Below are 22563 nucleotides of genomic sequence, written 5' to 3' on the forward strand. Positions count from 1 at the left end.
TACGACCTTCTAAATATGTTTTTTAACATTATTAGGAGCCCTCTAAATGTAAAATAACACCCCTGCAGTCATCTTTACACTCATATTATCCAATATAGTAGACATAATACAAGAAAATAAGCCATGCTCATGCTCGTGTGTGTTGTTGTAAACGTGTCCCTGTGCTAAGGGAGTGGGAGGGGCAGACAGGAAGTGACATTGCGGGTTCAGAGTTGAGTTTTAGCTTGGGGTAGGTTACAGCCACAACAGTGGCTCGTCTTAGGGATTATCGTGCCTGTTACGAGATCATTCAAACCTGCAATAAAAGCCTGTTATTCCGGCGAGCAAGTCTGGTGCTTGTGTGTCTCACCGAACATTACAGTAACATTACTGCCACCTAGTGTCCAGTGCAGAATACCACATATCATCACAAAGTCTTTGAATGCATTATATTGGTATTCTAGTCATTAAGCCATTTTTTTGCTTGAAAATTCACAATAAGGGGCAAGAAATATGTTAAATGTGCATATTTTTTGACAAATAATTGGCCGTATTCAACCACAAAACTGCATGATTTGTTAATTAATATATTGTTGAAAAGCAAGAAGCTGCAAAATTCAAAGTGAGAAGCGGCGAGGGCTTACGCTAGTAGTGATACCCATCATAAGCCTATGCATTTTACATATAATAAAGTCTGCGTTCATTATAAATATGCTTTCTGCAAATAGATATTGAGACGCCAAAGGATGGTGGCATTGCAAGTAATGGATTGGAAATAAATAAGGAAGAGTCGTTTGTATGGCTGCATCATTTTCTGCATTTGTTGACACTGTTTCATAAATAATAGCTGACCCCTTGTTCTAATTAAATGGATGTTGTTGCATTACGTCCTCAAGGTGAAGGAGGTGTTCGTCTTTGTGCAACAACAAGCATCACTTTCTCAGGTCTCGACCGCGAGTCTGTCGTCTTTGTTGTAACGTGGTGTGTGCTAAACACGCTGGTGGGTGAATGTGACTTCATAAGTTAGTCACACAGCGCTGCGGCACCTTGTTGTAACACACACAATTTTAACACCCTCGAACACAAGCTCGAACATGCTTTTTTTTCCCCCCCTCTTGATTCTTATCTTATCCATGCAGCAGCCTCTTGAGTTTCCCTCAAAGAGGAGTTCATTGTGTTGTTCAACAATTGGTTTAATGGAGTTGCTTTTAATGTGAGATGGAAAGCAACGCAATGGCTGATGTAAAAAATAGCAATAACGGTACCACGGAAGCCGCTTAAGTCGAAATCCCTTGGATTGGCTGACTCGCGTCAACATAAGTGGTTGTCGGCACAACCGCATAACCGAAACTAGCCGTTGCTTGCGCATTTACTTGTGGCTATGGCCGGAGACATACGAAGAATGAGTGATAATTCATGCATTTTGAACCTATGGCAGTTTGTTGACATGGTTGTATTGTTGTATGTACTTTATTTATCCCACAGCGGGGAAATTTACTACACATGGGTGCATTTGGTTAGTTGTGGAAAGGGAGAAGAAAGGATCTTTGGTCCTATGTCGAAGCTGTGAAGATAAGTGGCAGTTCTACGTCTGTCACGATAATGGATATATCGATTTATCAGACAATAAAAATAAAACAGGTTGATAACTATGAGCCCACGTTAAATTGACATTTACGTGTATGCGCGTCTGCTCCATCTGTTAGTCTCTCTTGGGTGCACCGAGGGTTCACTCTGATTGTGTCTGTGTTCACTGGCTCCATATGAAATGAACACCGAAGAGAACGAGCATCTTCTCAGCTACCCTATTAAAGCCTCTTTGTCCTTGTCCTGGAGGCGGGGGCTACGTACACGGAGTGCGAGCAGTTGGCTAGCAGACGCGATTATGAATGAAGGGAAAAAAGTAATCGTTTCTAAGCCGGATGCCACAGTTCTAGTGTGGATGTGAAGCAAAGCATTCTTTGCGACAGTCAAAGCTTACTGAGGCGGAGTAAATATTAAACGAAACATCGCAAAATGGTGCGCGTTCACAGTGTCGCTCGCGACGTTGCAAAGGAAATGCAACCTTTCAATACGGTTGAAAAGCCAACGGTGGCAAAGCCAACAGTAGGAATCGCCTGGGAAATTCCAGCAGCATTGCTTTTTAGCTCACTCGTCTGTTTTTATCCACCTACTGCGTTGCTGTGTGTAGTTCTTTTGACACCGTGACTAGGATTGGTCTGTGATGTCGCAAATGTGACATGACAAAATGATCATTGAATAATAATAAACCAAATACACCAAAAAAGGTCGAAATTATCGATTATCGTCGATAAATTTTAGCACAATTATCGACCAGCAAAATTTGTTATCGTGACAGGCTTAGGCAGTTCCTTTCCCTGTTGCCCCGCCCACCCGTTTTTGTTTGGGTTTATCGATTTTGACATAAACACAAATCTGATTTTGCAAAAACACTCGGGCGATAAGAATGACGTTAAACGAACCCATTTATCGTAGAAATGACCCTTTTGAGACCAGCCCAGGGTGTCCCCCCCCAAAGTCAGCTGGGATAGGTTACAATTGACCCTAATGAGGACAAGTGGTATCGAAAATGGATGCATGGTGGACCAGGACTTAATGAGTTGGTCCACTTAGACTGTCTCTCATCACTTCACGCTTCGAATTTTGCTGCTTCACTCTATCACACTTTTTCTAAAAAAAAATGTATCAATATAAAATATGCATATTTAAGCAAATCTTACATGTTTGTTATTAAGCATTTTCCATCATAAAAGTGGCTAAATGAACTAAAATACTAATATAAAGCGTTCAGAAGACACATTCAAAGACTTTGTGATGATATGTAGTACTCTACACTGGACACTGGGTGTCTGTAATGTTACAGTATTGTTCGGTGAGAAACACAAGCACCAGACTTGATCACATACTGCAGGTTTGAATTATGTCACAACAGGCACAATAGACCCTATCCCAACTCTGAATGCAGGATGTCACTTTCTGTCCGTCCCTCGCTCAGCTCCCCTAGTTCCGGTACACATTTACAGCAACACGTTATGTCTTAAATGGCTTTTTTTTGTGTCATTATGTTGTCTATTTTATGTATTTTGTGTATGTTATATGAGTGTATAGCTGACTATAGGGGTGTTATTTCAAGTCTAGAGGGCTCTAATAATGTTAAATCTGTATTTAGAAGGTCGTAAACAGGTTAGCTATGCTCTAACTTTGTACATTTATTCCGCTTATAAAAAAAGGAATCCTACTTCGTGGAAATTCACTCATCGCTGCAACCAATTAGCTGCAATAAACCAGGGATGACTGTATATATGACAGCATAGCTGCAAGTCAAGCCATACAAGGAAAGGAAGATCGTCACACTTACCAAGCGCTCCGACATGGGCGTCTTGTCACTGGCAGGTAGATGTTGCTCCAGGGCCAAGACGATGCAGTTGGCGATGATTGTAGCCAGGATCATGTATTCAAATGGAGTGTGAAGGTTAAAGAGCAGTTCATTTCATTACAACATTAAAGATTAAAACACAATCTAATGGCACATCAAGTACACTATATGGACAAGTGTTAATTAATTATTCAGTCATGGTTGGATTCCGCCCAATAACACTGCATTTGGAATTTTAAAGCACGCCAAGACATTCCAGTTTTGTGGGAACAGGTACATTTCTGTTCCAGAATGATGAATTTGAGCCCTTTAAGTACGTAGCTGGCCCTTTCTTCAAATGTTGTTCTGTATGAAGGCCAAAAGGTCATCCCAGAGGAGTGGAGGCTGCTGAAGATACTTCAGTTTTCATTTCCTGAATGTGTACCAATAAGTTTGTGTCATAAAAGACATGGTTTTGGCAATGCATTTTAGGAGAAGAACCAGTGTGTACGTTGCAGAATGACTAATGCCGTTACATTTGTGTCCAATAAAGCAGAAACCTCCCATCATGTTCCGGTTGATGGCTTTCTGGAAAGAAAGCATCCTATACATGCGCTCATGATCTTTCCAGATGGTTGACCATTTCCAACTATTTTCAATGGCTGCCTCATTCTGCAATCCATTTTCACTAGGTCAGTGCCCGCGGGTCAGGCGCCTATTGAGGGATTATGAAATGCAAAGAAATAGTAAGTTTACGACCCTTAACGCCAAGATATATCACGTTAGTACACAGGAAACTGACACGGGATTCAGTTGCTTTTTTTTTTTTTTTTTTCTAAACGCAATGGGCACCGTGGCTGTTGGTGTTACATCAGCTGTGGTTCTTGTTTTGACTGTGGTATTGTTTATCTTAGTTCACTGATTGTTTATGTCATATTAAATAATGTAACATTGACTGTATTTACTAGGGTTGTCCGATAATATCGGTCACCGATAATTATTGGCCCGATATTGACATAAAAATGTGCATCTCGTGTGCTAGAGCTTTTACCGTCAACGTCGCAGAATTGCAACATCAACAACACCGAACCATGTAGTTAATACTGTGCCACTCGCAAGCCTGGGAGGAAGAAGTAACTATTTAGCAAGCAGAGTAATGACAGAGCTCACAACCAATTTACCAGCTCCATAGAAATCGCGTGGGGGGGTGTGGTGGAGGTGGGGAGGTGTCATTCCACATACCATTCTTACTCACGGTGTTTTTAAAGAAAGAGCTAAAAAAAAAAAACATCACACGGCAACGTAATGGGTAGATAACAACAGACAAGACACTACCAACGAATAATGCTGACTAATCAACAGCTAACCGTGTAACTTAGCAGCCATTCACAACAACAGTAGAGCAAAGCAGCTGGGAAACAGGAAGTGCTGTTGTCAAAACCGTATGCGTAGATGCAGCATCGAGCGCTGAGCCGTACGTCAACGCCGCTTCATTTAATGCAAATACATGTATTTACTTTCATAAAGCGCCTTTCTACAAAGAAATTTAAGTTGATGCCTCTTGTTTATACTTTCACAAACACGCTAAGATACTTGGGGAACAGTTCGGCACCAAAAACAATGTATTTGATCTTCTCAGATGGCTGAGATAGAATTTTATTGATCCCATTGAGAGGTTTTAATGCAATAAAATAAGAATATAAAATAAGAACATGAAAGTTATCAATCAAAATAATAATCAGCTTTAACGCTTTAACTAAAAATAAATTCAATCTTTCCAAAAATAACATAAATCAAGGCACAAAAAACACAAATGTATTCTGATATAAAATACGTTATACATTAATTATCTTCTCAGAGATGGGTGGAGTAGCCAACAAATCAACTTTTATTGCATTTATTGGGAGCATGACTTATCCCACAGGAGGTACCATAATCCCTAAAACGGGCTACTACTACCATGTAACCCACGCCAAGCTAAAACTCAACTCTGAACCCTCACCACTACTTCCTGTCCGCTCGCCACTCAGCTCCCCTAACACCGGAACATATTTACAGTACAGCAACGCACACAATCATACGTCACACAAGTCTCATTTAAGCCTTAAATGGCTTGTTTTGTCTTAGTATGTCTACTATATTGGATAATAGGAGTGTAAAGGTGACTATAGGGGTGTTATTTCATGTCTAGAGGGCTCTAATGATGTTAAAAATGTATTCAGCCGGTTGTAAACAGGTTTAAACAGGTGTAAATTCCAATTATAAAAATATTCTATTTGTAAATAAGAATAACCATAGTCGTGTCTTCAAACAATTAGCCTCAATAAGCAAGGGATACACAGTATCACAGGATATACAGCACATATTGAAGTGTTAGGCTATGCTTAATTTAGTGTTGGAAAGTAGTGAGCAGAAAAAGAAGCGGATAACTATTGCAATCGTCATTTCCAGTAAGTGCGCAACGACAGTAAATCGATTTAAGACAGCACTACATGTCAAAACTGCCGCATTTAGGAACTAAGTACTCTCACTGAAGTGCACTGACGGATGTACTGTACGGTATTGGATTTGAGACAAAGCATAAGTGAGCAGGGTTTTTTTTGCGGCGCTTCTTGTGGGCGACTTCAGCACCATGGAGAGGGCTCCAACTCGGCGCGTGTGCTTCTTTCAACACGCGGCATGTACACACATCGCGTGTTATCTTTACGTCAGATCATTAGAAAGCAACTGCCTGCTGTTTTTGTTTTCATTTTTACAAAGAGCTTGGTTGCATAGGGGGTGCCATTAACATTAAGGCGTGTGTGCGCGTGTGTGTGTGTGGTCCGATTCAGACAGCATCTATGGAGCGACAGGTGCAGCCAGTGTTGCGCGGACATGAAATCAAGATTTACTGGCCAATGGGATTTATATTGTGCAAAGCACGGACATGTGCAAATGTGTGCACGCGCGTGGGTGTGTGTGTGTGTGTACATGCATGCTTGCAAAAGGATATGGCCACTCTGTTATACGTTTGGCATACTTCCTGATGAGGTTGTCCTCCCGGAAGATGAAGAGGGAGCGGTTGACAGTGAAGCAGTTTTGCTTGACAGGGTTCGGGTTGTAAATGGCCATAGTCCGGGCTCTCTGGGCCATCGACTGTTTGTACATTCTCTGGCCGCCCGGAGCGCCTCCACCCCGGGCTCCCCCTCTGCCGGCGCCCGGTGCTCCACGCCCGCCTCCTCCTCCACCACCTCCTCCTCCGCCGCCGCCAGCGCCCCCTCCATAGCGGGTGGGGAGATCGTCAGCGAAACGAGCCATTCTGGGAACGCACAGATCCAACAAGGAAAATCCAAAGCGGTTTCAGTGGAAACGGAAGGGAGACGCATCACAACAAAACAATCTTCATCCACCCAGGGCAGTTTTAGCAGCTTGGACGCGTGATGCTTTCTGCTGATTCATCCTGCTTTAAAAAGGACAAAATGTCAAAGTTAAAAAGAAAGAAAAAAGGAAGCAGGAGGAATCACGTCGGAGCATCGTGGCTGCGTGAGAACACCAGTTGAAATCTCCTCTCTTTTTTTTTCCTGAAAAGATGGGCTGGGTCGCTCCAGCTTCTTCTTCCTGGCTGCGAGACAACAATGTGACAAGCAAGCAGTTGTCATGTGGATTGTGTCTGATCACTCCCTGCGTGGGGGGGCCTGAGGGCTCCACCAGTCCCCCCCAGTGGAATAAGGAAGAGATCATGTGACCAATGCGGGCCAATCAGCGAGTGGAGCGCGCAGGCTGCTGACAGAGTGAGAGAACTGTTGAACTGGTGTTTACAAGGAAGAATGCTGGACCGCAACGTCTGATATCATTTATCCTAAAGCTATTATGTATCATAATGTTAAACACAGGAAGCGAACAATCACTGCATTGTACACGTGCGCATGATGTGTGCTTAAAACCTGTACCTGCCAGGCCAAGGTGAGTTAGTCTGCATCTCGTGCTGGTGGACCATGTGACGCAGACCCTCCCTGTTCCCCGCTCTGCTCTCTGCTTCCAAGTGTATAACTGTTTCATATTCCGTGGTATTGGCATCGCCGTGTTTTCCTGAAGGTTCCCCTGGCGCTACAGTACCAGCATGGGTTCCCCCAGGATCCTCCTTCACCTGCCGTCTGGGTCCACACCTCCTGGCAGGTGACAGGGCCCAGGTGTCCTCGTACTCCGCCCCTAGGGTGAGCATCCGCCATGAGCTGAACGTGACTGAACGCAGGGCTGATGGACAGAGCACATGCAGTAGAATTATAACGATGTGCACATACTGGCCATAATATTAGAAACACCTGTACAATTCGCTCCAGTGTCTCTTGCCCCCCCCCCCATTTGTATTAATTGCTCCTGTGCTGATATTATGTTCCATGAACATACCATAGGTTTATTGTAAGATACGTTTCATACCCTGAACGTTTTGAGGCTATCGCTTGGCAACTCAATGTTTCATCTCCCACTACCGATTTTCTGTGTAATAAAGTTAATGTGCTTCTTCTTGAGCCACTCCTTTGTTGTCTCGGCCGTATGTTTTCCACGATTCATCCTCAGTGAAAGCGCGTCTCTTCCTCTGCGGTTGCTTAACATCGTCTGAGCTGCTGCTGCTGCACGCCGTCAGGAGCTTCGTTACTTTTCTGTAGGGCAAGGCAGAGTGGGCCCTCTGAAACCAATTAACACCCCTCAAGGAGATGATGGCTGCCATGGTTTCAGGAAATATAGACACAATGATGAGCAAGTATCTGCTCACGTGATACCGTAGTACTTGAGACAGGCAGAAATGGCGTAAGGATGCAAATGGAGCTCAGTGGTGATGTGTTCAAACCCCCAGCAGTTCCACACGTATGGTTTCTGCGGGGGGGCCAACTCTTCAAAGAGACGACACAAATGTGTGGAACTTAGTGGAGGTGTGGCCTAAAAACAGCAAATGAAAGAACTCCGACAGCTGACACGGATGTCAACAAAACCTCCATAGTGAATGCCATATAACCCATAAAATAGATTTAGATAGTAGAAATAACGTTACTAGCGCCGTTATTGTTTCGCAGTAACAGGTAATTGAAGGCAAAATACTGACAAATCAAAGCATTTGGTCAAATTTGGCGCAAATCTGTACAGAAGGATACCATTTGACACTGCAGTATTTTAAAGGAAAACTGCACTTTTCATGGAATTTTGCCCATCATTCCCAATCTTTACGTGAAACATCGAGTCATATTTCGAGAGAAAACGAGTTAATATGAGCCAGCTAACAATACACGTCATGGGACGTACCTATTTTGACGATAAAGCCCAAACAAAAAACCCTCCAAAACCCTCTTATTGTAGCAGCTAACACGAAAAACTAGAGCCACTCACAACGCCTCAAGCCACTGCAGCGGGACAGACGGAAGAGTGGATACTACTGGCTCTCAATTTTGCTACGAAGACTCAACAAGATGCTCGTTTGCTGTCAATATTTTTTACCCGAGGGCTGGAGCTCAAATCTTGCGCTGGAAGACACAGCCATCCCAATGAGAGACGCGCTTTCTCTCGTTGGAACTCACAGAAAAGGGAACGAAATATGTGTTCATGTTTCACATCAGGATTGTGGATGATAGGCAACATTTTTTTTTTAAGTGCAGTTTAAAGACAAGATCATATCAGATATGCCTAATTAGTCCCACAAGGGGAAATTTCGGGTGTACAGCAGCGAAAGTACAAGAGCACACAAGAGTATAGTACATAGCACACAAGGGCAGATGTGTAAGTGTGTAAGTGTGTAAGTGTAAGTGCAAAAACAGGGTAACACAAACCAGAGGTTATATACATTATATACAGCTATGTACATGTTGACCAAGTCACAGGTTTACATGGTTTCACAGTTATTGCACTTGTTTATTGCATGGTTAATTCCTCTAATACATGAATTTTTACCACTTCTGTAAACAAATTTCAGGCTGAAACATTTGCTGACGTAGTCCTGTTTGTTTCTGTTGTTGTGTTATTGTTGTCACAATTGTTGTTGTTGCTGTTGTCCTTGTCTCTCTCTTTTTTTGTCCCCCTCTTATCCCGGCTCTCGCCCCTCTTTTTTCTTTTCTCTTCTTCTCTATCACCTCCTGCTCCGCTCCAGCCGCTCCAAATTTGCATCACAAAAAAACATCAAAGTCAGATAAATTCTGTGTGAAGTGTATGTCACACTTTTCCCTGTTGAGCACGTGAGGGCATTTAGTCCAACAATCCAGTCTCGTGTTGAAAGGTGTAAATGTACACTTATTATCGATTAAAAAGTGTGATTAATTGCAATTAATCAGGAGTTAACTATGGTCAACACGGGATTAAATATTTTAATCGATTGACAGCCCTGATTTTTACCTTCTCAAATAGTGTGGGGGGCATGAGAGGCTTGGGGTAGGACTATACACACAGAATGTATGCTTGAACAATGCTGGTGCCAGCAACTCATACAGTGGTTTGTACAGATAATCAGATATTACGTTTTTAATAGTATTTCAATTACTATTGGGGGGGAGGTGCACGCAAATATTGAGAACCCCTGATTTACACAAATGCAGTTAGAGTAAGAGTTGCACCATTAATGTCATGTTTTCCTTTTTTAACTCATTCAATACCAAAGACGTAGTTAAATGTTTTCATAAACCCGAACTCCCAATACCAACAACGTATTTATGCATCTATTACATTTTTTTTTGTAAAAGGAGGCTAAAGGGCGTGATGATGCAACTCCTCACCAATGGATTATGGCTTGAGAGCAATTTTCATGCCATAAAATGCCATTAAATGCACTTGTGCCACCAGGTGGCAGAATAGCATTTGGTAAGACCTCAGCAAGGATCATGAGAGGAAGGAGAAACACACATGACAGGAAGAGGAAGTCCTTGCATAAAGGCAGCTGTTACATTGTGTACCACACGAAAAAAAATGACGCACTGTAGGCAAATTTTAACGCGTGCACAAACACGCACGCACACATGAACACACATAGTTCAGTTCCAAATGTGAAAACTGTAAAGAGTTCATGGTGTTATATTTGTAAATAAATCATTTTGATGTTTAAAAAAAAGAACTTTTTGGTGTTGTTTTTGTTGTGGTATAGTTGCTTAGATATTTGAGCTGTCACAAAAGCAAAAAATATCTGTGCCAAAATGAATGTTATGCTTGAAATGTATTTTTTCACAAAAAGCTGTTTTTCTCCCTTTTGTAGTCAGGAACCTATATTTTCCTGAAACTTGCCTATGTTCTACTGCTGATTACCAAAGAACGGAAAAAGCTAGAAACAAACTTTTTTCCCCCAATAAAAGACAGGAGTCTAATCTTTCTTTTGGTAGGTTTCATGTTTATATAACCATAGAACACAATATCCTGTGTGCCTTGAAAGATCAGTCAAAATCATCTAAAGTGCCGGGTACTGAAGGTACTGAGACAACCCCCTCCCATTTCAAGCATAACTTTCACTTTGACACAAATATTTTTTGCTTTTGTGACAGCACAAATATCTAAACAACTGTACCAACATAAACAACACAAAAAAGAGGTAGTTTTACATCCAAATAATTTATTTACAAATGCAACACCATGAAATATTTACAATTTTCATTTGAAACCAAACTATGTACTGTATGTGCATGTGTGTGCACGCGTGTGCATGCGTTCAAATTTCCCTACTGCACTTCCCTTTCCCTTCTGCACGCTACACTCTTCCACGCTCTCTCACTTCCTCCGTCCTGTCGTGCGTGAATTGTCCGTTAACATCATCCTTGCCGCACTTCTGCCACCTTGTGGCCGTTTTTATGGCTTGAAAGTGCTCTGAAGTGTTAATGCATTAGTGGAGAGTCGCATCATCACCTCTTTTTGCCTCTCACGCAAAAAAAAAACATAAAAGATGTTTAAATACATTGTTGGGATGGGGCGTTTGGGATTATAAAAACATATAAATACGTCTTTGGACTGTTGAATGATTTAATGTAGCTTGCGGTAGCGGGGGTGTGGAAGTGAATGAGTGAACAGGGACGACTTCCCTGAGTCCCGATTTGGTTAAAAACTCGCACATCTCTAGCTTTTCATGTATTTGTCAGCGGGTAAACGTATGTAAACATCAGTGGATCAAATACTGTAGCATATTTTGTCTGTTCCATCTCCCACAAAAGACTTGCTGTCTATTGGACCTTGGTAGACAAGGACAAAAATAGCATGTACAAATCAGAGCATGAGCATACACAATACTGTTTAAAAAAACCCAAAAAGTACCACCATACCGTAAACGACAGTTGATCGCGTCTCGACCCATTTGGAGGTGTGAGGAACTGTTCTTCGCTTCGTGGCGGCCATGCGGGGTTGCAAACATACCTCAAGTCACTTTGGGTGGATTCAAGTGAATTTGTAAGACGCACGTGAAGTCACGTCTGCAGCGTAAGGGCAGGGCGACACGCAAGCGCACACGCAATCAGCTTCACCCATCTTGGAATGCGGAAAGGCCGCTTCCTGTCAGGCTGTGCAGAAATGACCTTATCAAATCACCGCAGATACATTTTCTGGATTTTCTTATCGGAAGCTTTGAACTGTTTCTTCGTGGTAGTCAGGAAGAGAACGATCTTGATGCAAAGGATGTCTGAGCAGCTGATTGGCTTCCTGTTTCTTCACCAGGCTGCAACAGCTGGACTTCACCATGATAGCTTGTTTTGCACTGAGGTTGAGGACATAATCAGTATATTTCTTACTCTGAATTTGAATATTATAACGTTTTTGCATGACATTAATCCCTCGCCACTTTCTGCTTCAAATTTCAAGGCTTCACTCTACCATGTTTTTTTTCAAATATATAGTTATTTGATAACTAATGCTGTCTCGTGGTTGAATACAGCCTATTATTAATCAGAAATATATATAGGCATACATATTTAAGTAAACGTTATTTTTTTGCCTAAATTAAGCATTTTCAAGCATAAAAATGGCTAAATGAACTAAAACACAAATATAAGGCATTCAGAAAATGCATTCAAAGACACTGGGATGATATGAAGTATTCTACACTGGTGACTAGGTGTCAAACTCACAAGTACCAGGCTTGATCAGCGGAACAACAGGCTTTTATTGCAGGTTTGAATTCTCTCACGAGGGCAAAATAATCCCTAAAAAGGGCTACCGCTACTACTACCACTACTGTGTAACCCACGCCAAGCTAAAACTAAACTCTGAACCACCACCGTCACTTTCTGTCCGCCTGACACTCAGCTCCGCGAGCACCGTAACACATTTACAGCAACACACACGAGCACAAGTCTCATTTTCTCTTACTATGTCAGCTTTATTTGGGTAATTGGAGTGTAAAGGTGACTATATGATACATGAGGCTGCACGATGGCCTAGCGGTTAGCATGTTGGCCACATAGTCGGGAGATGGGGAAGATCTGGGTCTGAATCTCCGCTTGGGAATCTCTGTGTGGAGTTTGCATGTTCTTCCCGTGCGCGCGTGGGTCTTCTTCAGGTCTGCGGTTTCCTCCCATATTCCAAAAATAAACATGTTAGGTTAACTGGAGCCTCTAAATTGTCCATAGGAATGAATGTGAGTGTGAATGGTTGTTTGTCTATATGTGCCCTGCGATTGGCTGGTGACCAGTCCAGGGTTTCCTGTGCCTCTTGCCCAAAAAGTCAACTGGGATAGGCTCCAGCATCCCCCCGTGACCCTAGTGAGGACAAGCGGCATAGAAAATGATGGCTGGATGGTGACTATAGTGGTGCTATTTCATGTCTATAGGGCTCTAATGTTATTAAAAAACGTATTTAGAAGGTCGTAAACAGGTTTTCTGGGGGCAAGCATTCATGTACAAGTTCAGCACGGTACGAATGGCCGAGTGCAGTGCTGTACAAAGTGTTATTTTCGGCTTGCAGCACATTTTTTTGTAAAAATACAATTATTAGAGATCATGTTAATTTACTTTGTCACTTTTTACACTAAGCTGAGATGTTTTATTCTGATAGCTTTTGACCAATGTTTGTGCAAATGTTCACATTCACAATCCCTTGCTTTTCATCCACAGACAGGTCTCCGGTTTTCATGTTGTTTTCACCTCTAAATGCAGTCCACACAGGCAAAAACTATCCTACCCAACTTCAACCCGAGTATAAACATTCTGTGCTATTTATCGTTTGAAGAAGGAATGCAATAAGCCACAACTGGACACCAAACACACCTGTCAGTCACAAGCTCCAATACTTTCGCACACATAAAAATTTGGTGGCTTCAAACAAAAGGTGCTCTTGTAAGTTGTACATCCAGATGTAAAAACCTGGAAAGATAAGCTGAAATGTTGCTCTCTGGTCTCATACTCATCTTTGGATGTCAAAAAACCCAAATGTTTTCAGTCGACAGCAAAAATAAAGCAATTGACCTCACTTTTCCAATACTTCTGGGGAGCACTGCATATTGACCCACACTGGATTGGTTCCAGCATGTTTAAAGCGCCAAAGAAGCCAAGTAGAATCTGCATCTTTCCATGTTTTCTATCTGGATTGGACATTGCTGCATCACCAGCGTTCCAGCAACAAGTGAAGAATGAAGAGATGCATTAGTAGTAAATTTATTGAAAAAGACAACCATGGTTCCCGGTCCAGAGACATGTAACAGAACAAAATGGAAACGCATTTTTGTTTCCATCCCCATTTGTGTCAAGACTTTGCACTACAGTCACTGCTTTACTAAAGATGTTTAAAAAGATACGTGGGTTCCTGTTGACAAAAGCACAGAACAAAAAGAATTATGACCAGCAACATCTACCATGACGTATGATTAGAAAACGGAACATTTAAAAAAAACAACAAAAAAAAACTAACCATTCTCTTATTGTACAATGTTCACAAGGGTAATGTATGCATGTAAAAAAAAAAACAAAAAAAAACGAGAGCACCATTTTTTCCAGTTAGGGTCCATCCAACACAAAGTCCCCTCGGCAAGCAAGATCCATTTCTTCACCTTAAGAAGGAATCCTTCGATTGGACAATCACTAATTCAAAATGTATTTCTTTCTCAGAATTTTGCCCGATGGCCTTTCCTTTCAAACACGCCACAAAGTAACTTAAGTTCATTTTTATCAACTAATTTCGGTGGAAAGGTTCCCATCCCAAAGACCAAAAAGTAATCCACGTGTGTGTGTGTGTGTTCACTGAAACCGGAAAGAGTGTTTGTAACGTCTCGGTGAGATTTGCTGCCCCCCGCTGGTCATGTTCAGCACGGCGGCAAGGAGGAGCAAGTGCTCCTTCTGGGGGTCAGATTGTGTTTTTTTCCCCAAGGGTCAAAGGTTCATGATTCAATCCAGTACAAAATCATCTGTAAAACTCTATTGGACGTTGTGGCAGGACGTGATGTGTGCGTGACGAAGAGGACATCTCTAAGAGGGGCTTGAGGGAGCATTTGAGGAGCTGGTATCGGGTGAGGCGCTGGGCTGCTGCTGGTCCTCCGGCGTGCTGTCCGCCTGTAGCGACGCCATGGCCGCCGACGAGTACTTGCACTTGGAGGAGCCACATTCGCAGCTGAACACCTTGCTTTTCACTTCCCAAAAGTGCTTGCCGTAGTTAAATCTGAGAAGAAAAAAATGACTCTTTTTATTGTGTACTAAATACAATCACTGGTACACCGGCAATGTTTATTTAAACCTTCAAACTGAAATAATAATAATAATAATAATAATAATAATAATAACGTTCACTACATAATAATGCCCCTCATAGATCAAGCAACAGGTAACAACGTAAATGAGAGAAATATTGAACCATTTGTGTTAAAGGCCGAATCTTCATAAAGTGTGCGTACATGCGTCCAGCGTGCATAGCACCGCATATTTGCAGTTTTTTGATCAGAAAAAATGTTTTCCTCCGAAAATAGGGCATTTCTCCCCACAGAAAAGACATCTCATTTACCAGTTGGTGGTAATTAGTAAATATGTGATACAATGTACAGCATACATGCACCAATGTGAACTTTTTTTTGTTTATGTCTTTATGTGGGCTGCACGGTGGCTCTAAATTGTCCATAGGTATGAATGTGAGTGTGAATGATTGATTGTCTATATGTGCCCTGCGATTGGCTGGCGACCAGTCCAGGGTTATATAGTCGTATACCATATACCGTACGTACAATATTTATATATCCTTTCAGGGGAGGGTGACGGTATTTGCCTTCTTTCAGACGTTGACAAAGTGGTGACACATCCAAGTAATCCAGTAATCCCTCGACATTCTGCGGCTTCAATCTGACATGCTTTTTCAAAAATATATTAATGAATAAAACATGCTGTTTCATGGCCTATTATTAGTAAAAAAAATAAAAATAAAAAAAAAGCATACTTATGCAAATTGTAAGTACTTTTGCCCGTAAATTAAGCATTTTCAAGCGTAAAAATGGCATCATGAACAAAAATACAAATATGAGGTATTCAGAAGATGCATTCAAAGATGCTGTGATATGTAGTACAGTCGTTCATCACGGTTAATGGGTTCCAGACCTGACTGTGATGAGTGAATTTCCATGAAGTAGGATTCCTTATTTATAAATGCAATATTTTCATAGCATAGAAATCCTCTTTGACTTTCTAAATATGGTTTTTAACATTATTAGAGTCCTGTAGACATGAAATAACACCTCCATAGTCACCTTTACACTCGTATTACCTAATATAGTTGACATGATCAGGGATAAGCCATAATCACTCACACGCATTGGAAAGTTTGTTTTGTTGTAGTATTTCTAACATAATTTGAGTCGATTGCATGGCAGCTAATCATCCATCCAAATTCTGACCTTTGTCACTTGACTGATATACAGGACAGCCATGCCAGCCAGACTGACATATGGCATACGTGTACGTCTCTAAAAATAATGGACACTACTGCTGGCTTTGTTTACATCACATTGTGCAACTCTTACGTGCAGGCTGCGGGATCAATGCAGGGACACGAGAGACGACCGCCGCTTTAAGCAGAGCAAGCTACCGAGCTAACTAGTTCGCCTCCAATTTATTTATTGTAAGGGTACAAAGTACAAAGTATGAAGCCAAAAACGTACCACTTCCACACGGAATGGGAGGATAACTTTTTTTCTCTGTATCATGCCTATGACTGAGGATCATTTGGAGCTACTGTCCGGACTCTGCATCCATGGCTGACTCCATGCAGTGCAAGTTAAGGTCATGTCTCATCAATGTAACATTACTGACCAGTGTAGAATACTAAACGTGACTTGTGTTTCAATATTTTTTGACTAATAAAATGCCATAGTCAACCATCAAGCAGCGATCATTCATTAACTCATTTTTGAAAAACTCCAACAGAGTGAGGGAGTGATGTTGGAATTGCAAAGTGGCGAAGGTCGACTGTATTCTACACTGGTCAGTAGGTGTCAGTATCGTTACAATGATGAGACAATAGCCACTGCAGGGAGTCCACTTCTAAATAAAAAGTCCTTCTTCGCGAAAATTCGGTCGTCACGGTGGGGTCTGCAGACAATTAACCGCGAAAAACAAGGAATTACTGTACTCTCATGCAATTGTTGGAGCGGATAATGTTGAAATCTGCAGAAATGGCTCCAAAAGACTCCAATTCAACAAATCTTCACAGAATTCTTTCTACTTTTCCCCCATTTTTCTGAGTATTGGCGGATCCAATCACTTTTGTCTAACAAAAAATGTTATGCTACCAAAGAGAAATTCATTATCACCAATGAGAAGCTAAAAGGACTTGGTCTTGCCACGTGAAAAGCTCTTCAGACCTACAGTATGTATTAAAAGATTTAGGTGAATGTACTCAATGTGTTCTGTATATTTCAGCCTTCCTTTCTTCCTTCCTTTCCCTTTCAAATTGAAATCTATTGAGCAAACAGGAGTGTAAGGGATGAATTGATGAAGGAAAAAAAAAAAAAAAGCCCTTCTTACCCGAGCTCTTCTCCTGCCTTGATGTTTTCACCAGCAAAGAAGGCAATGTGTGGGAAACGCAGGTCCTGATGTGTGGTAAACACTCTGCAGGCAAACAAGTTGGGCTCGCACATGTGGTTGAGGAACCGGCTGATGTTTCCATAGAAACGAGCATCGATGCAGTACTGAGCTTGTGGCTGGGAGGCAAAGATAAAATAACCATAATGAAAAGGCTCAAACAGCATGAGAAAATGAGCTGAAAGGCAAATCCTACATTTTAAAGATGGCATACAAATAACAGTTTGGATAAAAGTGCAGGCCACCAAACACATTTTGTCCTGCTTGCCACGGTAGAGTACAGTCTGGATTGTTAAGCCCTGGTCTGGCCTGCATTTATGAAGGACAAAAAAGACAAATGACAACAACGGAGGACATCCAGATGTCTGTTTTCTTTCTTGGCATGTGGCTGTTTTATTACAACTTTATTTAAAAGAAGGCAACTTATGTGCTTTTCTCTTTCTATTGGTTGTGGCATAGAAGTGACAATCCTGTCAACCAATTAAGAAACTGTCTAGCTAAGCGGTGTCCAATGAAGAACCCCCTCCCCCCCAGGCTTCAGTGTTTGTGTGTGGGTGGGTAAAAAAAATAGCTTTGTGCGACAAATATTATTGATCACAAGTGTGGTTTTACTTCACAGATTTACGCCATTCAAAAGACTCGTATGCACTTCCAAATATGCACCTTTGATGGGAGCTGAAATTGAGCGTCGGCGTGACTGTGTCATCATGCTGCCCCCGTACAGACTGTGGAGGCAAATTGTCGACTCCATGCATCGGGGGCAGCAGCCTAAGCAGGGAAGCCCAGACTTCCCTCTCCTTGGCGACTTCGTCCGGCTCCTCCCGGTGGATCTCGAGGCATTCCCAGGCCAGATGAGACAATGTTCCCATAGGCCTCCGACTGGTTGGACATGCCCTGAACACCTCCCCAGGAGGTGTCTTGGAGGCATCCTAACCAGATGCCCGAGCCACCTAATCTGGCTCCTCTAAATGCGAAGGAAAAGTGGTTCTACTCCGAATTTCTCCCAACATAACAGTGCTTCTCACCTTATCTCTAAAGGTAGAGCCCAGTGAGGGTCGGACCGTAGATCGAACGGTAAATTGAGAGCTGTGCCTTCCGGAACAGCTCTCTCTTCACCACAACAGGGCGATGCAGAGTCCGCATCATTGCAGACGCCGCGCCACCTGGGGCAGGATCTCATCCCTGACCCAGAGAAGGCATTCCACCCGTTTCCTGGCGAGAACCATGGACTCGGAGGTGTTAATTCTCATCCCAGCCGCTTTACACTCAAATTGTGGACTCTTGTGAGGTAAAGATGCTAAAACGAATCCAATGAAGGTCAATACGGTGTTACCTCAGTTTTTGTATGCCCTGCTTTTCGTATGATTTGGTTTGAGGAAAATTTTCAGCTTTCTTATACCCTCTCAGTTATCGTACGGCCAAACAAAACACGTAGCAAACTAGTACGTTCGATTGTGGAATCAAGCGCTGAAACAAAGCATCCTACGCATTGGTGACTCTGCCAACAAAAGGGTAAAAGTGATGTTAAATGTTAATTTATCAATTTAAATTTGCCATTTGTAAGTATTTTGCATTGATTTATGCCAGTAAAACTATAATTATTCTCTATAAAATTTGTTTTTGTTCATATTTTTGGGTGTCTGGAATGTATTTATTGGATTTACATTGTTTCTGAATGGGAAAAACTGCTTCGGCTTTCGTAGGACCTTTTGGAAGACATTACTAACAAAAACCGATATGCTAAGATAGGTGACAAAGCAAATTAGGAAACTATCTCATTTGTAATTAACTCATTCAATACCAAAGATCTATTTATACTTTTTTATGAACCCAAACACCCGTTTCCAAAGACGTATTTATACGTCTTTTAAGGCAAAAAGAGGTGGTGACGCAAGTGCACACTAAAAGATGTCACTGTTAGAGCACTTTTAAGCACTTTTAAGCCATAAAAACGGCCACAAGGTGGCAAAAGTGCATTTGATAAGAGCTCGGTATGGACTTACCGCATGCACACGTCTTATTATAATTATTTTCATGCAACACAACCCTTTTTTGTATTGTTTGTATTATTTTGTATTTCCGAAGAGGTCTTTTAAAAAATGGCCGGGATAGAATGAGTTAATTAATTTCATTTTTCATATGTGATACGGGCCGATAAAAAACGAGCTGCGGGTCCCGGCCACACTTGGACACCGCTGGCCTAACTCCACTCTTCCGCTACCGTAACACATACATACTACGTATTACGTATGCACGTTGGCCAAAAAGCGTGGCATTATTATGTCAGGCTAAACTAAACCCTGTTTTATTCCCTGAAAGAGGACTGAGAATTGTGAGTGAACTGTACCTTATCATCTAAACTGAAGAGGTAAGCATCATTTTGCCTCATCTCTGCTTCTGCTTCAGAGATGATCTCACCGATGTACCTGTTGACAAAACCAGGATGTGCTTTTTTTTATTAACAAGAATATATTTCACCTGTATTGATGTAACAGTGATAAATATTTAAAAAACAAAAAGGTTACTCTGAAATGAATGTATAAGCCCACCGTCAGTCATCTGAACAACCAGGGCATTTATTTTATCATCCAATTACAAAAGAAGAGTAATAAATGTTTATAGAGCTATTCTTATAGGCTCCAGCGGGACCCCTAGTGAGGATAAGCGGCATAGAAGATGGATGAATGGAAAACTATTCATATTGAGCAGGTTACTTATTAGCAAAAGAGACTTACTCGCAAACAAACGTCCCTTGTGGTATGTCTTGCAGCGCTCGGACTCCCCAGCCCTTCTTAGCGGTCCGAAAAAGCTGAAGCTTGGCCCTGGAATACACATTACATACAATATTATTGATTCTCTTGTTTTTTGCCAATTGTCATTCCAACAATTACATTTTAATTCTTTCAACAAACTCATTGCCACAACAACAACAACTACAAAATTCTATGAAATAAATGAAACTTTTGCCTACCTGAGTCCATTTTGCACCACTCTGTTCTTACAGGTCCTCCAACAGGAACAAGCATGGTTACACTCAAAGATAAGAGGGGGCTCCTCACGGCAGAATTCAGGCAGAAGGCAACCACCCTAAAAAAAACAATATTATCATTATTTATTTTTGGAAGGTAAGAAGTTAAAGTTGTCAGCCAGTTAAAAAAATAAACCCGTACATGAAACACTGTTAGGGTCTGTTATAGTTGTGCTGCATTTGGTGTTGTCAACTTTTGACCTCTGTTGCGACTCCTTTTTAGGTTCCTTCACTCCCTGAGTGGGCGGTGCCACGAGACGCACCTGTAGACACTCTGCCGTCAAGGGCTCTTAAGCCACCTGGCTGCAGGAGGAGGACGTGGTACTGTCACTACTGGTCTGCATGCTGCATGTGAAGCTCCAATTCGTTTGTTGTTCTTTTTGACCGTAAGGCTGCTGTGTATGTTTAGTGCCTCTTCCATGTCCTCCTTGCCTTTTGTGACGCCGTCCTGCTCACCAGTGAGTTTTTGTCTTTTTTCATGGTGCCTCTTGTTTTACTACCTTAGTTGCACCGTTCTACCTCAGTTTGGACTCTGGACGTTTGTATTTCTTTTTTTACTTGGTTCCTGCTCCCATTATATTAAAGACTGTATTTTTGATCCCGAACTGTGTCTGGCTCTGCATTTTGGGATCTCCACCTGACTGTCCGTAACAAACACTCCAGGTTCATTGGGCCAGCGATCCACTCAAATGGTGTGCTTTTTTAAGACCATTACAAATGCTCTTGCTAACATCATTAAATGTCAAAACAGTAAAAATGCAAATACGTGACCAACTGTATGATGGGTTATGCTGTGAAATATCACAGTTAAAGTGTGCTGAGTTTCCTCAAACTACGGTGTGGGCTGAGGGTCAAACACGATGTGTGCATGTTAATTGCGTGTCCAAAAAAAATTGTGCTGTTAAAGGAACATTCCATTAACTTTGACAGCTCTACTTACTTTCTATTATTATTGGGTAATACAAGTGTAAAGGTCACTATAGGGGTGTTATTTCATGTCTACAGAGCTCTAATAATGGTAAAAAACATATTTACAAAGGTCAAACAGGTTTTCTATGCTCTGATTACAAAATATTCCCATTATTAATATTGAATCCTATGTTGTGGAAATGTACTTATCAAGGTCAAGTATGGAACCAATTAACCGCAATAAACAAGGTATGACTGTATATAATCTATTTTTAATCTCTTTATTAATTTTACTTCATTTATATTCATTTCCATTTATTCTTATTTAATTTTCTCTTATTAGTCACTTAACCATCTTTTTTTGTTTGAATCTTTTTTAAACACTTATTTTTCTTCTATTGCTTTCTTCATTGCCCAAGCTATATTCTGTCAGGTTTTGTTTGTAAACTCCAATTTACATATTTAATAAATTATCTTCACGCTTTTATTTGTTGTAACTGATCTTATTTTCGACGTATTCTTTTTTGTACTCCTATTTACTAATTTAATAAATTATCTTTACGCTCTGTATGCACTGTAATTTATCTGATTTTCTATTTAATAATCATTTAATATATTTTTTATTTTATTTACTCTTACTCATCCATTTTTATTATTTTAGCAAACAGATTTTTAAAATCTTATTTTTTATTGTTGATTTTTAACACTTTTTTCATATTTTATTTACTCTATTTTCTTATTTCTAGCCTTATTTCTGTTGACTAATTTAATTTATGTATTAATTTTAATTATGTAAATGCTCTGTATTATTTTCTGTTCTTATTTTGTTTATTCTTATACACTTGCTTAGATTTAGAATTTTTTACATTAACACTTTTTCTTGTTTTATTTACTCTTGTTTTTCATTAAAATCAATAATTTCTTTTTTTTACTTTTTCAACACTTTCTTTTTTGTACTCCTATTTACTAATTAAATAAATTATCTTCATGCTCTGTATGTCTTGTAATTGATGTATTATTTTTCGATTTATTTATTTTTTATTTATTCTAATTTTATTTACTCTTATTATTCACTTGTCCATATTTATTTTTTGTCTTTGATTTTTTTTTAATATTTTAACACTTCCACTTATTTTATTTACTCTGTATTTTCATTCCTTATTTATTTTCTGTTCCTTCATCACGTCCCAAGCTGTTTTACTCCTACGTATTAACTTATCCATTATCTTTATGTTGTGTATTCATTGTAATTTATCATATTTTCTATTTAATAATCAATTTTAATTTAT

The 22563-nt window shown here is 40.7% G+C and overlaps 2 protein-coding genes across 13 annotated transcripts in view; both read right to left on the bottom strand.

The window, feature by feature from the left end:
• cacna1bb (calcium channel, voltage-dependent, N type, alpha 1B subunit, b) overlaps window positions 1–11738 on the bottom strand; it is a 192395-nt gene extending 180657 nt beyond the window's left edge. For all 11 annotated transcript variants that reach the window (XR_008566517.1, XM_054757130.1, XM_054757128.1 and 8 more), the window contains exons 1-4: window positions 11614–11738; window positions 7285–7588; window positions 6348–6653; window positions 3359–3464 (exon numbers count right to left, since the gene is read on the bottom strand). Coding sequence is in view for 10 of the 11 variants with exons in the window: in XM_054757130.1 (XP_054613105.1) it covers window positions 3359–3464; window positions 6348–6653; window positions 7285–7588; window positions 11614–11686 (789 nt within the window). In the remaining variant the exon portion in view is untranslated. The remainder of the gene's footprint in view (window positions 1–3358; window positions 3465–6347; window positions 6654–7284; window positions 7589–11613) is intronic.
• A 2181-nt stretch (window positions 11739–13919) lies between these two features.
• Window positions 13920–22563, bottom strand: part of ehmt1b (euchromatic histone-lysine N-methyltransferase 1b) — a 39005-nt gene continuing 30361 nt past the window's right edge. For both annotated transcript variants that reach the window (XM_054757046.1, XM_054757044.1), the window contains exons 22-26: window positions 20309–20424; window positions 20073–20159; window positions 19685–19763; window positions 17281–17456; window positions 13920–14932 (exon numbers count right to left, since the gene is read on the bottom strand). In XM_054757046.1, the coding sequence (XP_054613021.1) occupies window positions 14743–14932; window positions 17281–17456; window positions 19685–19763; window positions 20073–20159; window positions 20309–20424 (648 nt within the window). In that variant the 3' untranslated portion in view covers window positions 13920–14742. The remainder of the gene's footprint in view (window positions 14933–17280; window positions 17457–19684; window positions 19764–20072; window positions 20160–20308; window positions 20425–22563) is intronic.

This window comes from Dunckerocampus dactyliophorus, chromosome 17 (genome assembly GCF_027744805.1).
Source record: "Dunckerocampus dactyliophorus isolate RoL2022-P2 chromosome 17, RoL_Ddac_1.1, whole genome shotgun sequence".
NCBI lineage: Eukaryota > Metazoa > Chordata > Actinopteri > Syngnathiformes > Syngnathidae > Dunckerocampus > Dunckerocampus dactyliophorus.